Source organism: Barbatula barbatula (assembly GCF_947034865.1).
Source record: "Barbatula barbatula genome assembly, chromosome: 14".
NCBI classification, from domain to species: Eukaryota; Metazoa; Chordata; class Actinopteri; order Cypriniformes; family Nemacheilidae; genus Barbatula; species Barbatula barbatula.
In genome coordinates, this window is record NC_136777.1 from 12,475,777 (window position 1) to 12,488,937 (window position 13,161).

At 36.2% G+C, this 13,161-nt stretch overlaps 1 protein-coding gene across 1 annotated transcript; it reads right to left on the reverse strand.

Annotated features, from left to right (window-relative positions):
* Positions 1-9,430: 9,430 nt before the first annotated feature.
* On the reverse strand, positions 9,431-12,803 carry six3a (SIX homeobox 3a). Its single transcript, XM_079473634.1, has 2 exons — positions 11,764-12,803; positions 9,431-10,512 (listed from the first exon to the last, which is right to left on the reverse strand). Exons 1-2 carry the CDS (start codon positions 12,453-12,455, stop codon positions 10,320-10,322), a joined length of 885 nt encoding a protein of 294 aa, XP_079329760.1. The 5' UTR covers positions 12,456-12,803; the 3' UTR covers positions 9,431-10,319.
* Between the last annotated feature and the right edge of the window lie 358 nt (positions 12,804-13,161).

The window sequence follows — 13,161 nt, forward strand, 5'->3', positions numbered from 1 at the left end:
ATAATTATAGATATAAATAAGTAATATATGCTCATGGATAAAATGAAGATTAACATTTAAATTTCTGTAATTGTCATTTATATGCTTATAGCTTTATGCAGTTAAGAATGTTTAGTTTTTACATATAGTCTATTTTATACCAACTTATATGCTTAGTGGTATTAAACGATATATGCCCAGCCACAATATATTTTACTAATTAACGGATTATTATTGCGCTTATTTTTTCGTTTTAATATATGTTGTTTAGATGTATTATATGTCCAGATTCAGTCACAAAAAATCGGTACAACTTTCAGTTAACAAATTGTGTTCATTTAACCATTCTAAAATTATTCTGTATTCCGGGCAAATTAGATATTCGATTCCACATAAAAATACTGTTGCCTACTTTCGAAAAGACTTAACAACCGCAATAGGGTGTCACGACTATGGACCAACAAGAATCCGTACAAAACCTTCCCATACAGTAAATATAAGTAACTTGACTGCGCACAACTTGCATTAATGAATTTTTTTATTAAAATTAAGTAGGCCTAAAAAAGCTATTATCATTAAATGATGTGACATTCTCATATAAAAACAACTGAACTAAGAGCAAGACATCCTTCCCTTCTTGAAACTTCAGCAAAACAGTAAAACTGCAGTCGTGAATAGTCTGCATTCGACCAATGACGTCATGTTTGTTGTGAAAAGACCAAAACAAAACAATATTTTAAAAAGAATAATCTAAAAACAGGTCAAAGTAATTGATATTGTAAACGCTTATTCACAACGTCTTATAAAAGTATGCAAAATCATTTAACGTGAATTTGAAATTTAACATGAATGGCTGTATATATTCTAAAAAGTAGTGGATTTACATATTAATAGTAAAATTAAAGAAACTCAAGTTACCAAGGTGGCCTTGTGCTGCACTGAGTTACGTCCAGCACAAAGTCGTTCCTCAACGAGGCAAAACGTGGTCACACTTCTAACGTGATTGTAATAGTCATTGTCACCCCCTAGTGACTAAATGATTCGTTGGAGAAAGTCTGTCTTTAATTACTAACAACTAGTAAAAAAGGAAATGTTCCAGACAAATAAGATGATGTCTGACTATGTGTCATCTAAATAGGACTTTTATTTGTTTGTATTCAACCTCTAACTATTTATAGTAAAGTATAGCCTCAATTAAATTGTATGCTGTCTGTATGTAAAACGAGCAGATAGACAAACTGGTGGAGCTCTCAGATCATAAAGATTGAATTGTTGAAGTTCAGAGTTATACAGAAATAGTGAAAGTCCTGTTCTTCACTAGAAATAGTGAGAGAACATCAATGAACAACTGCATTAGAAATAATATTATGCATATTATATGTTTAGACCTCCAATGAAAAGGCTGGGGTGCAACTGTCAACTGTGGCAAGGAACCAAAAATTCAAATTGTTTGTAGTGGAAAAAACTTACACAATATGTGTTTAACCATATCATTAGAAACGTCTCATTTTTATTCGGGACATGTCATGCATGTTTTTAAGTCGTTTTTTAAAGAAAACTATTGCTTTTTTGCTGCAAATCCCTCAGCATCAGTACCACTTAATGTTAAAATCCTTCGTAGTTTGGCCTGGTTATCCTTATCAGTAACTGATACATGAGTGTATAACATATTTTTATATATAAAAAGGCTCAATGTGAGATTGGAAAAGTTTATCATGATTCATTTTGAGAGTAGGCCTACAAATGTAACCTTGACAACATTTTTCATATGGAAGAAGTAAAATTGTTCACACACCTTAAGATAAACAAGCATGATCACATTCATAAGAATAAAAAAAATGATCTAAATGATGCTGCTTGAGGTGGAAGACATAGAGATGATGGACTGAGATTCTTACGCTAGAGGAAGGGACAGAATATGACAATAGGGGCATTAAATAATAGCAAATCAGTGCTATATAATGATATAGTCTGATTCAAACTTTCAATCGAAAACTGGTAAGTAAGAGCTGCAATTTGCTATTTTCCTATATGCCTGGTACAATGCTGGACATGCACTATACTGTGCGTATAGGCCATGGCATCTACTGCATCTTCTGGACACCTCTACAATATACTCAACGAATAAAAAAGTGAGTAGGCTACTTAGTTGATACAATTTTTAGATTTTTAGAAATTAACATTTAGGCTATATGGCTGTGTGTACCATTTGATGTCTCGTTGACTGGGGCCATTGCTCTCTTGAGCAATTAGCTCTCTCAATATGTGTGCAAAACAAATGTACGAATGAGCAAATGTTTATGAATTTTTTATATTATCTAATATTTAGTTTTTTTATCCTAAAATACAAAAAAGCATTCCCTACCAAAAATTGGGCACTTTGAATGTTAGGAATGCTACGTACACTTCTAATGATGCCTCAAATTGGATAAAAAGGGAGAGAATATGAAGCTGCTGGAGCTGCAGTCTTTGTAAGGCCCATTCAGTCAAACTAACGAAGTAACATTCTGTAAAATCCACCTCATTCTTTAAAACTCCACCAAAGGGAATCTGTGCCGTGCTATTGCGGTAGAAATCCAACTAATATTGTGTGCCTTTTTAAAGACTTCTGGGTTTTCCATTTCATTAAAACAGATATAAACTTTTTTATATTTGACCCAGGAAAAACTTCAGATGCTTACCTTAATAAGCATAGAATACATACTGTCTGCAGACTGTGCACCATTTTGACAAATTGACAGGCGCTATGGGAGGCACTCTCTGAAGCACAGACGACATCTGCTGGTAACCTCGGCGTAATTGCAATATGTAGAAAAGCTGTAGATGAAATGCACTGGAAACGAATGTGATGCATTTTTTAAAGCAATCTACAGCATCCTGAAATCAAAAGTTGCAGAATATGTACCTTAATGAACTTATAATTTCCCAGCTACCAATCTATAGCCTGCAACATTTGTTTCCAAAAAAGTGCTCGCATTGTTTAACACCTTTGTTTTGTAGCAATTCAAGCTTTGATATATATGTTGAAAAGCATGAACATACATGGTGGTCTCTTTGTGCTACTGCATGATGATTTTTCTAATAAAAAACTGCATAACATTCCTGGTCACGCTGATAAATAAAAAGTATTGTAATTTTACAAAAATACCACGGCAAGCCGATGGAACTGTTGTCGTCGATCCAAACCCATCAACATTCTGATCAATAAGTTGGAAAGTTTGCTAACATATTACTTTTACTATTTCAACATAGAATATGATATGATGTGGAAAAATGGATTAGTAATGAAATTGAATAAAATGGGGATTGGAAGGGAGAATAATTAACTGGATATTCTAGTCGGAAGGAAAATACAAATTGGGATTGGGATAAATATTTCAAATCAATATGAAGTTGGTAATGATACACCTCAGGGGAGTGTGATAAGCCTTTTACTCTTCATTATTTTGAATAATGATATATTTAGGGATGTTCTGGAAGTATTAGGTAGATCATTGTTGGCAGAGGATGGAGTACTGTGGAAGAGAGGGAGTAATGTGAAGTATGTAATGAGGAAAATGCAGGAAGCAGTAGACAAAGTGGTGGAGTGAGGATATGATTGGGGATTTAGATTCGGTATAGAAAAGTTTTTTACCAGGAATTCAGAATGGAATGAAACAAAAATTTTACGGAAGAGATATAGAGAAAGTAAGCTGTCAAGAGCAATTGTATGAAGTTCTCCAATCGGTGACAAGAATAGCAAATAAAGGAAGTCAGGTTAAGTTTATATGGGTACCAGTTCATGAGGGGATTGCAGGAAATTGAATGGTGGATAAATAAGCATGCAACTAAGTATAAGTAAAGCAGCGGTTAAGAGTATGAAGTGGGCCAAGAAGAGGAATCAGTAGAACATAATATCTAAAATGTAATAAGTATGTGACTCAAAGAGAGGTGATGAGAAACAGGATGAGAGAGGAATGGGTTCAGGTCCTCACATTAAAAGCGTAATTATGATTTATTATGATTTATAATTATTTTGGATTTTTTTTTAAAGTTGGGGTTTACATTTGGATATGAAGGAAAGACTGAAGATATTTCAAGTATGAGTGTTAGTGTTAATAAATTGTTGTTATGTAACAGGACAGGTTGGGAGTGTGTTTGAAAATGTGTGTGAATGGGAGAGAAGGAGGGAGGTGGATGATTTAGTATGTGAACCTATTCTCTGATCCAGACACCAGAACAGAGGGTACCTCTGGTAATGCACCAAGACGCAAGATGCCAACCGCCGTAAAACAAGAAGTATTTCATTCAAAACAGCATAAGGAAATGAAATCTCATTTGTTAAATTCACAAGACTTTGACAGTATGTTTTTACTATGCAACTATGAAAGGTCAATACCAAAGGATGACATATAAGAGGTAACTTTATTTCTTTATTTGCTTGTTTATTAACAATCTAATTTGTTAGGCTGCAGTTGGTTGATGTGTATCACCAAAATCTATGAGCGGATGTGTGTGCTACACGTGTTTCACCAGTAGGTGTCATACTTACCTAACCGACAGCATGAACTTTGAGTTCAGCACCTTCTGGCATGAAAATGACCAATTCAGCCTATACACAAGAATATTTTATATTATGAAAATACTTTATATTTTGTGTGTGTCAGTCTACCTAAATAGATGATCAAGGTGTTGTATTGTTACAACTGCTTTTAAATCTTGCTTTGTTTTATAACTTACAATGCATAAGAATGGCAGATAAAGTCCTAAAAGTGAAGACCTGAATGATCTTAAACATCTTCGTTCTATGAAATCATTTTACAACCTACCGAAACCAACTCTGGTTCTCAATCTGGATTTTAACTGAACTTGACGTATATTTTGCTTTCAGTAATCCGACAGTTTAGATATAAGAGGTGAAAATTTAACAAGAGAACCGGAATTTTATTACAGCCAGAAGTACTGTCAGACACGTTTTTCTAGCACAAATAGAAATGCAGTTCAGTGTTCAAACATGATTTGACTTTAATATAATTAAAGATGTATTTAGCGTTTGCATTAGGCTGTATAGCATTAGAAAACACGTTTTATTTTAGAATATAGAGCCAATTTTTTAATTACAAAATAGTTCTGATCTGATTTATTGCTTTATCACTTTGATACTCCTGAAATGTATCCTATTTACGCCACATGAAAGCTTTCAACCTCTCGCCACAAGATGGCGAAACGCGCATATCATATCAGCAAAAGTGCCTCCGTCTACTTGAACACATGGATGTATTTTTTACTGACTTTTACTGGTACATCTTTCTGCTACTTTGAGCGGGGGTTAAATAGATAAAGACAAGCAAAACTACCGTTTTTGATTCCATGAATCAAACTGAAATAAGCTGGCTAACACACTCTGTTAAATTACAGCTTTTTGTGTTAAACTGATTATATTTTATGTACATTATCATTACAACTTAATAAATAATTAATAAAAAAAATTGAAAACCAAACAAAATTTGAAATTGCTCACCAAAAATAGCACCAACAAATATATGATAGCCTATACAAAGTATTTTTATTGGCTCCGGTTTCATTTTTATGGATAGCTTTCCAGTTTTTAGTGTCTGTAAAATATTTCTGCACCCTACAAGAGACAATGCAAGCTCTCTAGCTTTTATACCAATGAGAAATGTGTGCGTGTTTTTGTTTTTTATCCACTGGAGCATGACTGTAGGAAAAAACGCCAGTTGTAGTTCATCTAAATGATGTGCCACTAAGACACCAGCAGCTAACATGACATCTGTTTAAATGCTTTCATGCTAATAAACTCCTCTCGAATGGCGTCTTTGTTAGTGCGTCAAAGATTATTTACAGAATGAGTCAATTGCTAAATGGTTTCATGATTGTTGAGCGGAATCGCCGTAGGAGGCGGTTAGTACTATTGGAGGCTGTGAGGTCGAGCTCTGGCGCGCAGCGGGGCTTCAGTAGGAGCGGCGCTAATTGAGGAGGCCGAGCCGAGGCGGGCCAGTGGAGCAAGGGAGCGCGAAGAGCTGGGGTAGGGCACGATTCCTCGAACCGAGCGTATTGTTTAGATAAGATATGTGACCAAAACCTCTCTCTCGTTCTCTCAGAAAGAGATATTTTACAAAGTCCCTTGGCCAAATACTTTATCTACACTTATCGCCATTGCTTTTCTTTCTTTCTTTCTTTCTTTCTTTCTTTCTTTCTTTCTTTCTTTCTTTCTTTCTTTCTTTCTTTCTTTCTTTCTTTCTTTCTTTCTTTCTCTATCTATCTATCTATCTATCTATCATCTAATTTATTTCATTTTATCTTACCTTTTTATATTTATGTTAATAGATAGCATATCCGTAGCTTGCAAACATGGCTTTTTGAATAAGCAGGTTATACAAGGTATTATTGTTGTGAATTATGAGCCTGCTAATGATTTTCGTTCACTACACTAGGAATAAATAACCTAATGTCTACTAACTACTAAGTCTAAATGTCGTAGGTTTTTTTACTCTAAAGTAATTGATGTTCAAAATGTTTATTATATAGTAGTGAAAATATGTTATGTCTATGTATTTTCTGTCATCTGAAGTGCTAAAATGCGCTTACACTCTGCTGATCCTGTATAATAGACTCTTGTGACCCCTGAATTACTCTTTAATAGAATTACAGTTTTTAATCCCGCTTTCCAGGACGCCTCATCGCAGACTGGGTCGAGAATAACACATGCATTTGTCGATTAAATGAAAATGTTAATGTTAATGATTGATTTTTCAATTGTTGATCTTGATTATTAGCCGAAAAGGCATTCACATATATCTGTGTCGTACCTAACACAAACATCGTGTATGTCTTTGTTAAACCAATGACTTTTTTCCAGGTCAAGTATTTTTCATTGTCATTCCTCCTACAGTGGTGCAACGAAAAACTTGATCAGATTGATCAGAACTGAACATATACATCAAAGTAAATAAAACAGAAATGTTTAAAAATATGATGCAGGGTAAAATATCATTATTAAGTGGTGTAACCCCCCCAAGGACTTTCGGTCCTTCAAGAGTCTTAACAATATAACTATTTTAGAAATGTAAACATTTACCAGAAATACTTTTTCGGACATAAACGATAGATTGTGTAACAACCGCATAAAATGAAGGCTTTGAGACCCAACAGAAGCCTGTTGTAAACCGCTTATTTCTACAGTGAGCTCAACTGACGTGTCATAGGTGATTATTTACCTTTACTTGCATATTTTATCTGCGAATCCTTATTAAAGGACAATTGTTCAGTCACCGAATGTATAGGCTGATTTAGTAAGGTTTTAAATATGTCCACAAAGGCTTTTTAGATCTTGCCATTGAGAACTTTACACTAAATGTTTTTAATTCGCTTCTCAACATTCGGGATGGAATTAACTGACTTCTGCCACACATTCGAAACTGCTGAAGCCCTTTTTCTATTTGATTACTAATACATATTTGGGATATCTTAAGACATCAAATAAATTGTAATGAAATAAAACACACCGTCAAGATATGTAGGGAAATGTATGGTCAGACAACCGTGTGATTCCTGATGTGAAATCTGTTAAATATTAAAATATTTTGACTGAACCGACTATGTTCGAAAGTGTACGTATTTAAAAAAAAATAACAGTTGGCAATTTTGTTTGGACCATTCGCTCAATTTGACAATGTTTTGCCCATTTATTTATATACATTTTTCAGTTATTTAATGAGTCCATGCGTTTCCCTCCACACACTCTCGCCCAATACACAGATTGGCACAATCGCAGTTTAAATATCGCAGTGCTGATTTTAGGGCCACGCACCTTGCTCTGTGTCTGTTTGTGAGAAGGCACTGTTTCGGTAGGAAAAAGGCCCAGGCTTGCCAAGAGTGGTTGCACTGACAGGCTATGCTAAGGCTCCACGCGTTCAATCCGGGTCAGAGGGAACTGACGCTCATTGAGAACTGCATGAATACACACGAATAGAAAAGTTGTGTTCAGTTAACCGATGAAATCTGAGAAAAAAGGGCCGTACAATCTTTTCTTATTGTAGTCTGCGGTCCAATTGCATTCAATTGTGAAAGTTATGGGAACAGGACAAAAACATATTCTGCTTTTCTGACACTCGCAATAGATAATACACGTTTTAGATTAGAAACTGGAAATGCATGAAATGCGTTGTTGCTCATCTGACAAGTTACTCACTTAATTCAGTGTAAACATTGCTTACTGTCATTTAAAAATAACGACGTAATTACATTTGAGCTCACACTTTGGGTCATTTTAATCATTATGAAGTGATGAGGCATCACATTGGTCTCCTTCATGCATACGTTTTACTCGCAATATTTTAAGTCAGGCAATCAAGATGTGTTACTGTCAAAATATTGATTTCTTAGTTCTGGTCCAAAAGGTCGATACAACGCTATATAGGCCACTCCACTAATGTATCACACATAAATAGTTCACACTTTGATTACCCATTGTTAACCTTCATTACACATAATAGTAGGCATATGGTATGGTAGAATAAAACCAATTTTCTATATTTCAGATTATTTTTTTTATATTTAACATGTTTATGACATATTTGGCCAGTAAACTAATGTAGTCTGAGAGGATGTAATGATAAAGATCAATGGTAAGTTATTAGAGAGCCCCATCGCCCATATCTGCCCATTGCAGATGCACCTCAAAGGCAAAATGTCTGAACTACGACCGAATGTAAATCTTTATTTTTGTTTACTTGTTATTGAGTGTCTTGTGTGTGAATCCTGTGTGTGGGAGCAAAACATTATAGCCATCGTCCCAAATCTTCAAGTAATCTGCTGAACAAATTTAATCATTTAGCAATTTTACTTAGGGCGTCTTAACGTTTAGGTAACATAGAATAGATATTATATATTTTGTAATATCCTTTTCAATTGGTAAGTTTTGTCATTATAACGAATCAATAATTAGTTATCTTTTAGTTACCCTGTTACAAAAGCTTTTGAAAATGAATCATATAAGTAAATATTTAAAGAACTGTAAATGTGGGTTTAACTTAACTTCACTATTATTTACTTTGATAACGTTTTAATGTCTGTTCAGGTGGGCTTTAAACAAATATGAAGCAAACTACCAGCTGAACTCCTAGTTAAGTCCATTGTACTGTTTTCTGTTGGTTCATGTGGGCTGGCGTGACTCGCCCAAAGGGAGCTTTCTTGCAGTTTTGAATGAAAAGCTTTTTCGTTGGTTACAATGGGACGCTTGGCTAGGGGAGGGGTCTCGCCTTGTTTTTTTTGTTGATGAATATTTTCAAATTGTACATAGTTACAATAAAAAGTAAAAAATGGTTTGTGTATTGTTGGATGACATTATACGTCTTGTTTTCGATGTTTAGCCCATTTCATTCTATAAGTGAAACATTTATGAACGATATTGCACAGACATTTGTGGAAATGACACACTTAATGCAGTTTTATACCAAAATTGAATACTGTATTTTCAATTTAGAAACGTATACATTAACAGAAACACGCAAGAAAGTAACATTGAATAGTAAGCGCTGAACTAGAAACATGAAATAGACTTGGTCATTCGATAATGATATCCAGTATTTGTCTTTTGCATTAATCCCGACTGATAATTCATAGTCACTAGCGTTCTTTCATGGTATAAAAACAAAGAAACAACGCCTAGAGCACTCAATAGTTACGTTTAGACGAATAGTTTATGTAGGGGCACCAAGTCAAGAAAAGTGACCAAGGATAGAAAAGAGAATGAAGGCGGTAGAGCAGAATTATATACAGGCGTATTTCTACACATATATTACAGACTGGGAGAATGATCGCATTATTTAAGATATACATAATTCAATATAAAATCTCGAAATAAAAATAAAAATCTGATACAGTCATAACGATTCAGTTCCACATTTGACCAGTACCCCACATAGGCAGTGACAGAAGTGTAGTAAAAAGGTGCTTACGACTTAAATGATTGTCTGATGAACATAAAGGAAAAAAGGATTGCATCCTGGCTGCTCGTCGTCACTCGGACTAAAACAGAAAAAAGGCGATGGACACCGGTTCTTGTAATTCCCTCTTTGCGGTGGTCCTGGCAGACACAACAAACGTGGGGCATTTCCCCATACAAAAAAGAAAATATATATATAGATATATATATCATGCAAGTGATGGGTGGGGAAAGGTGTGGGGTCCATTGAAAGCGCTTGAAAAAGACGTGCTTTTGTGTTTTGTTTAGTCTGTTTTTTCCTTTTTTAATAGTAATTTCAATTGGTCCTTTTTCCCGATAATTCATAAAGTTTATTCAGGTCCATATTTCCTGTATATATTTCTCTTTTTGCGGATCATACGTCGCATTCCGAGTCACTTGATGTTACTGAAAGGATTGACGTGCCCGTGTCGACTCGTTCTGTCATACTGGAGACACTGGTGGTTGGACTGGCCGCAGTTGATGGCGATTCCGCCGAACTACGTGGGGTGCAGCCGGATTCTGAAAGGGACCGCATGCCATTCTGCCCTATTGCTTGGTGCTGGAGCCTAGCAAAGTGAGAAAATGGTACGCTATTATACTATTTTACACACAGTATTTATCATTGTAAAACATTCCACATTTAGCTTACTTTGAACATTAACAGAGCAACACTGCTGACCGTTCTTCTAAAATAATTTAATGAAAACCATTAAACAGTCGCAGAAATGTACTATTATTGCAAAATATCACAAAATCCTGGAGCTTGAATAATTAAGTCTACACACCAAAACATTGGCCCCTCCTTTAGATCTGGTTCAATTCTGGGGATATTTATTTTGTAATGTAACATATTTGTTTTTCTTGTTTATATGATCAAATTGTGTGACGTCAGTGCATGGTTGCAATGTTACTGCATGATCAAAATATCATGATTCTTTTATACAGCAAAAATAATTCAGTCAAGTAATTTATAAGTATAGGCATAAATATAATATAAACAAATTACAAAAGCTTGCATCAGTCATGAAAGTGTGTACATTTTCCTATTTCCAAGAAGAGAAAGTAAATATAGCATCTGAAACACCACTTCCGTGTTATAACGTTATAAACATATTTTATGTAATTTAGAATTGACCGTTTGGGTCAAACAATTAATAATCGGCCAAGAATAAGAAACTAAACCCAAGAAGTTTTCTGAATATTTAAATGAGATTTTCCCTACATTTTTGTCAGAAGAAATGTAAAACTAATTGCATTTACAATCTCGTGTTGTAAAACTTGTCTGCGTTTAAACACGTTGTGATAAAACAATTCTCGACTTGAGGATTTCTTATTGCAACCGAGAAATGTCACTCGTGCAGTGTTTATATTCCAGTTATATTATTTATAATGCATTGTTTTCTGTTGCATCTAAATAAAATAGTGGTAAAATTTTAGTGGTAAAATTCAGATTTAAGCATGTTGTGTTAAGAATGACAAAAAGCAATGGAAGGCTTTGTTGTGAAAATACACACAGTATGTTCTGTTAAGCTTTTTTTAGAACTTATCGATACATATTTAAGACAAAGAAAACATGTTCACTTTAATTTCTCTGCGTCAATATTATAAACTTATTTTCATCTCCGTGACTATGTGTTGCAATGTTGTAGCTGAGACTGTCTAAATGATATACACGTTACTACAATGTCGTCGTTCTTTTCCCTTGTGTTTATGTCTCTAAAATCTATTTAAGCATTTCAAAATTCTCTCTATGTCTACGTTTATATTTGTTTCTGTGTATATATGTCACTGTATTTATTTGAAACAGCGTGGCTTACCTGTTTTTTGCTGCCGCTGCCCTGTCTCGTTGTCTCCGGTTTTTAAACCAATTCCCGACCTGTGTAGGAGTGAGTCCAGTGGCTTGCGCCAGTTCCCTTTTCTTGCTGGGGTTTGGGTAGGGGTCCTGAAGGTACCACTCCCGTAACAGACTCCGCGTCCGCTCTTTGAAACAGTGCGTCTTCTGCTCGCCGTCCCAGATGGTTCTAGGCAGGGGAAACTTCTTTCGCACCCTATACTTGTCAACTGGTCCTAGGGGACGCCCGCGTAGTTTCTCGGCCTCCTGATAGTGAGCCTCTAGCCACATCGCCTGTAATTTGCCATGCGAGTCCTTTGTAAACTTGTGGTTCTCCAAAATGTGGTAGAGATCGCGAAAATTGCCCGTGTGGAAGGCAACCACGGCTCGGGCACGTAGGATGGATTCATGCTTGTTGATCGCTTCGCAAGCGCCCGGCGCCACTGGAAGCGACCATAGGAAGCGACCCAAGCGCTCGATGTCCCCGGTCTCCTCGAGCGTCTCGCAGACGCTCGCCACTTGCTCTGGAGAGAAGTTTAAGGTCGGTAGCTGAAACATTGACAAGTCTTCAGGAGACCTGGTGCTGGGCGCGCTGCTCGCCAAGAGCAGAGGGCGATCAGCAAAGTTTGGCAGGAAGAAATGAGAGGGATAAAGCTCTAAAGGCGATCTGAAAACCATGGAAATGACCTGAGAGAGGATGAAATTTGCCAAGGAAAAAAAGAACGACGAATTCAGATTGTATGATTCAATAGCTATCGCCTAATGACACCAGCCTCATAATATCTCCCCCTAAATCCACCGTGAGTGTAGCATTGAAATATTTTGTTTCGCTTTTCTATTGGTCTTCTCGGTGTCGTTGTAGGGTTGTCATGGTAGCCCTGCCAATCACTGTCAAGCGTGCCAATCATTAGCCAGTACGTAGAGGCTTTCACCACTTCTGCTGCGCGCACGGGGGGTTATCAGGAACTCCAATCTCAACAGCACCCTCCCTCCCGTGACTCGTGTGAAGTCGAAGCAGAGGCTCGCCTATTTGTTGAATGGAATGAGCAATTAGTGGGTGGAATATTATTGTGATCTTAACGAGGCTCGTTAAAGTTAAGAAGATATGTAGGGAGAGAAGGCAGGGGTGGGGTCTCCGAGTGACAGTCGCGGAAACGGGAATGCACATTTAAATGTTAAAACGGGATCTACAACAGGATGCGCAGATACGCTAACTGCATTCTTTTGCGCCGCGTATGAAGAGAATTTTGTGGAGAAGAGACGATGCTGCGCTTGCTCTCTAAAGCGACAGTAGCCCCTAAAGCGTTGCATTTATATTTTTCATTGAGATATTAACTTATATTTGTTCGTACGCGGAACCCCGGAGGGTCACTTTGGACGCATT

Excerpts from the sequence above, each read along its gene's own strand:
- six3a (XM_079473634.1), bottom strand. The coding sequence starts at position 12,455 with ATGGTTTTCAGATCGCCTTTAGAGCTTTATCCCTCTCATTTCTTCCTG. Across the intron at positions 10,513-11,763 it reads GCAGCGGCAGCAAAAAACAG|GCTCCAGCACCAAGCAATAG; the intron begins GTAAGCCACGCT and ends TCACTTTGCTAG.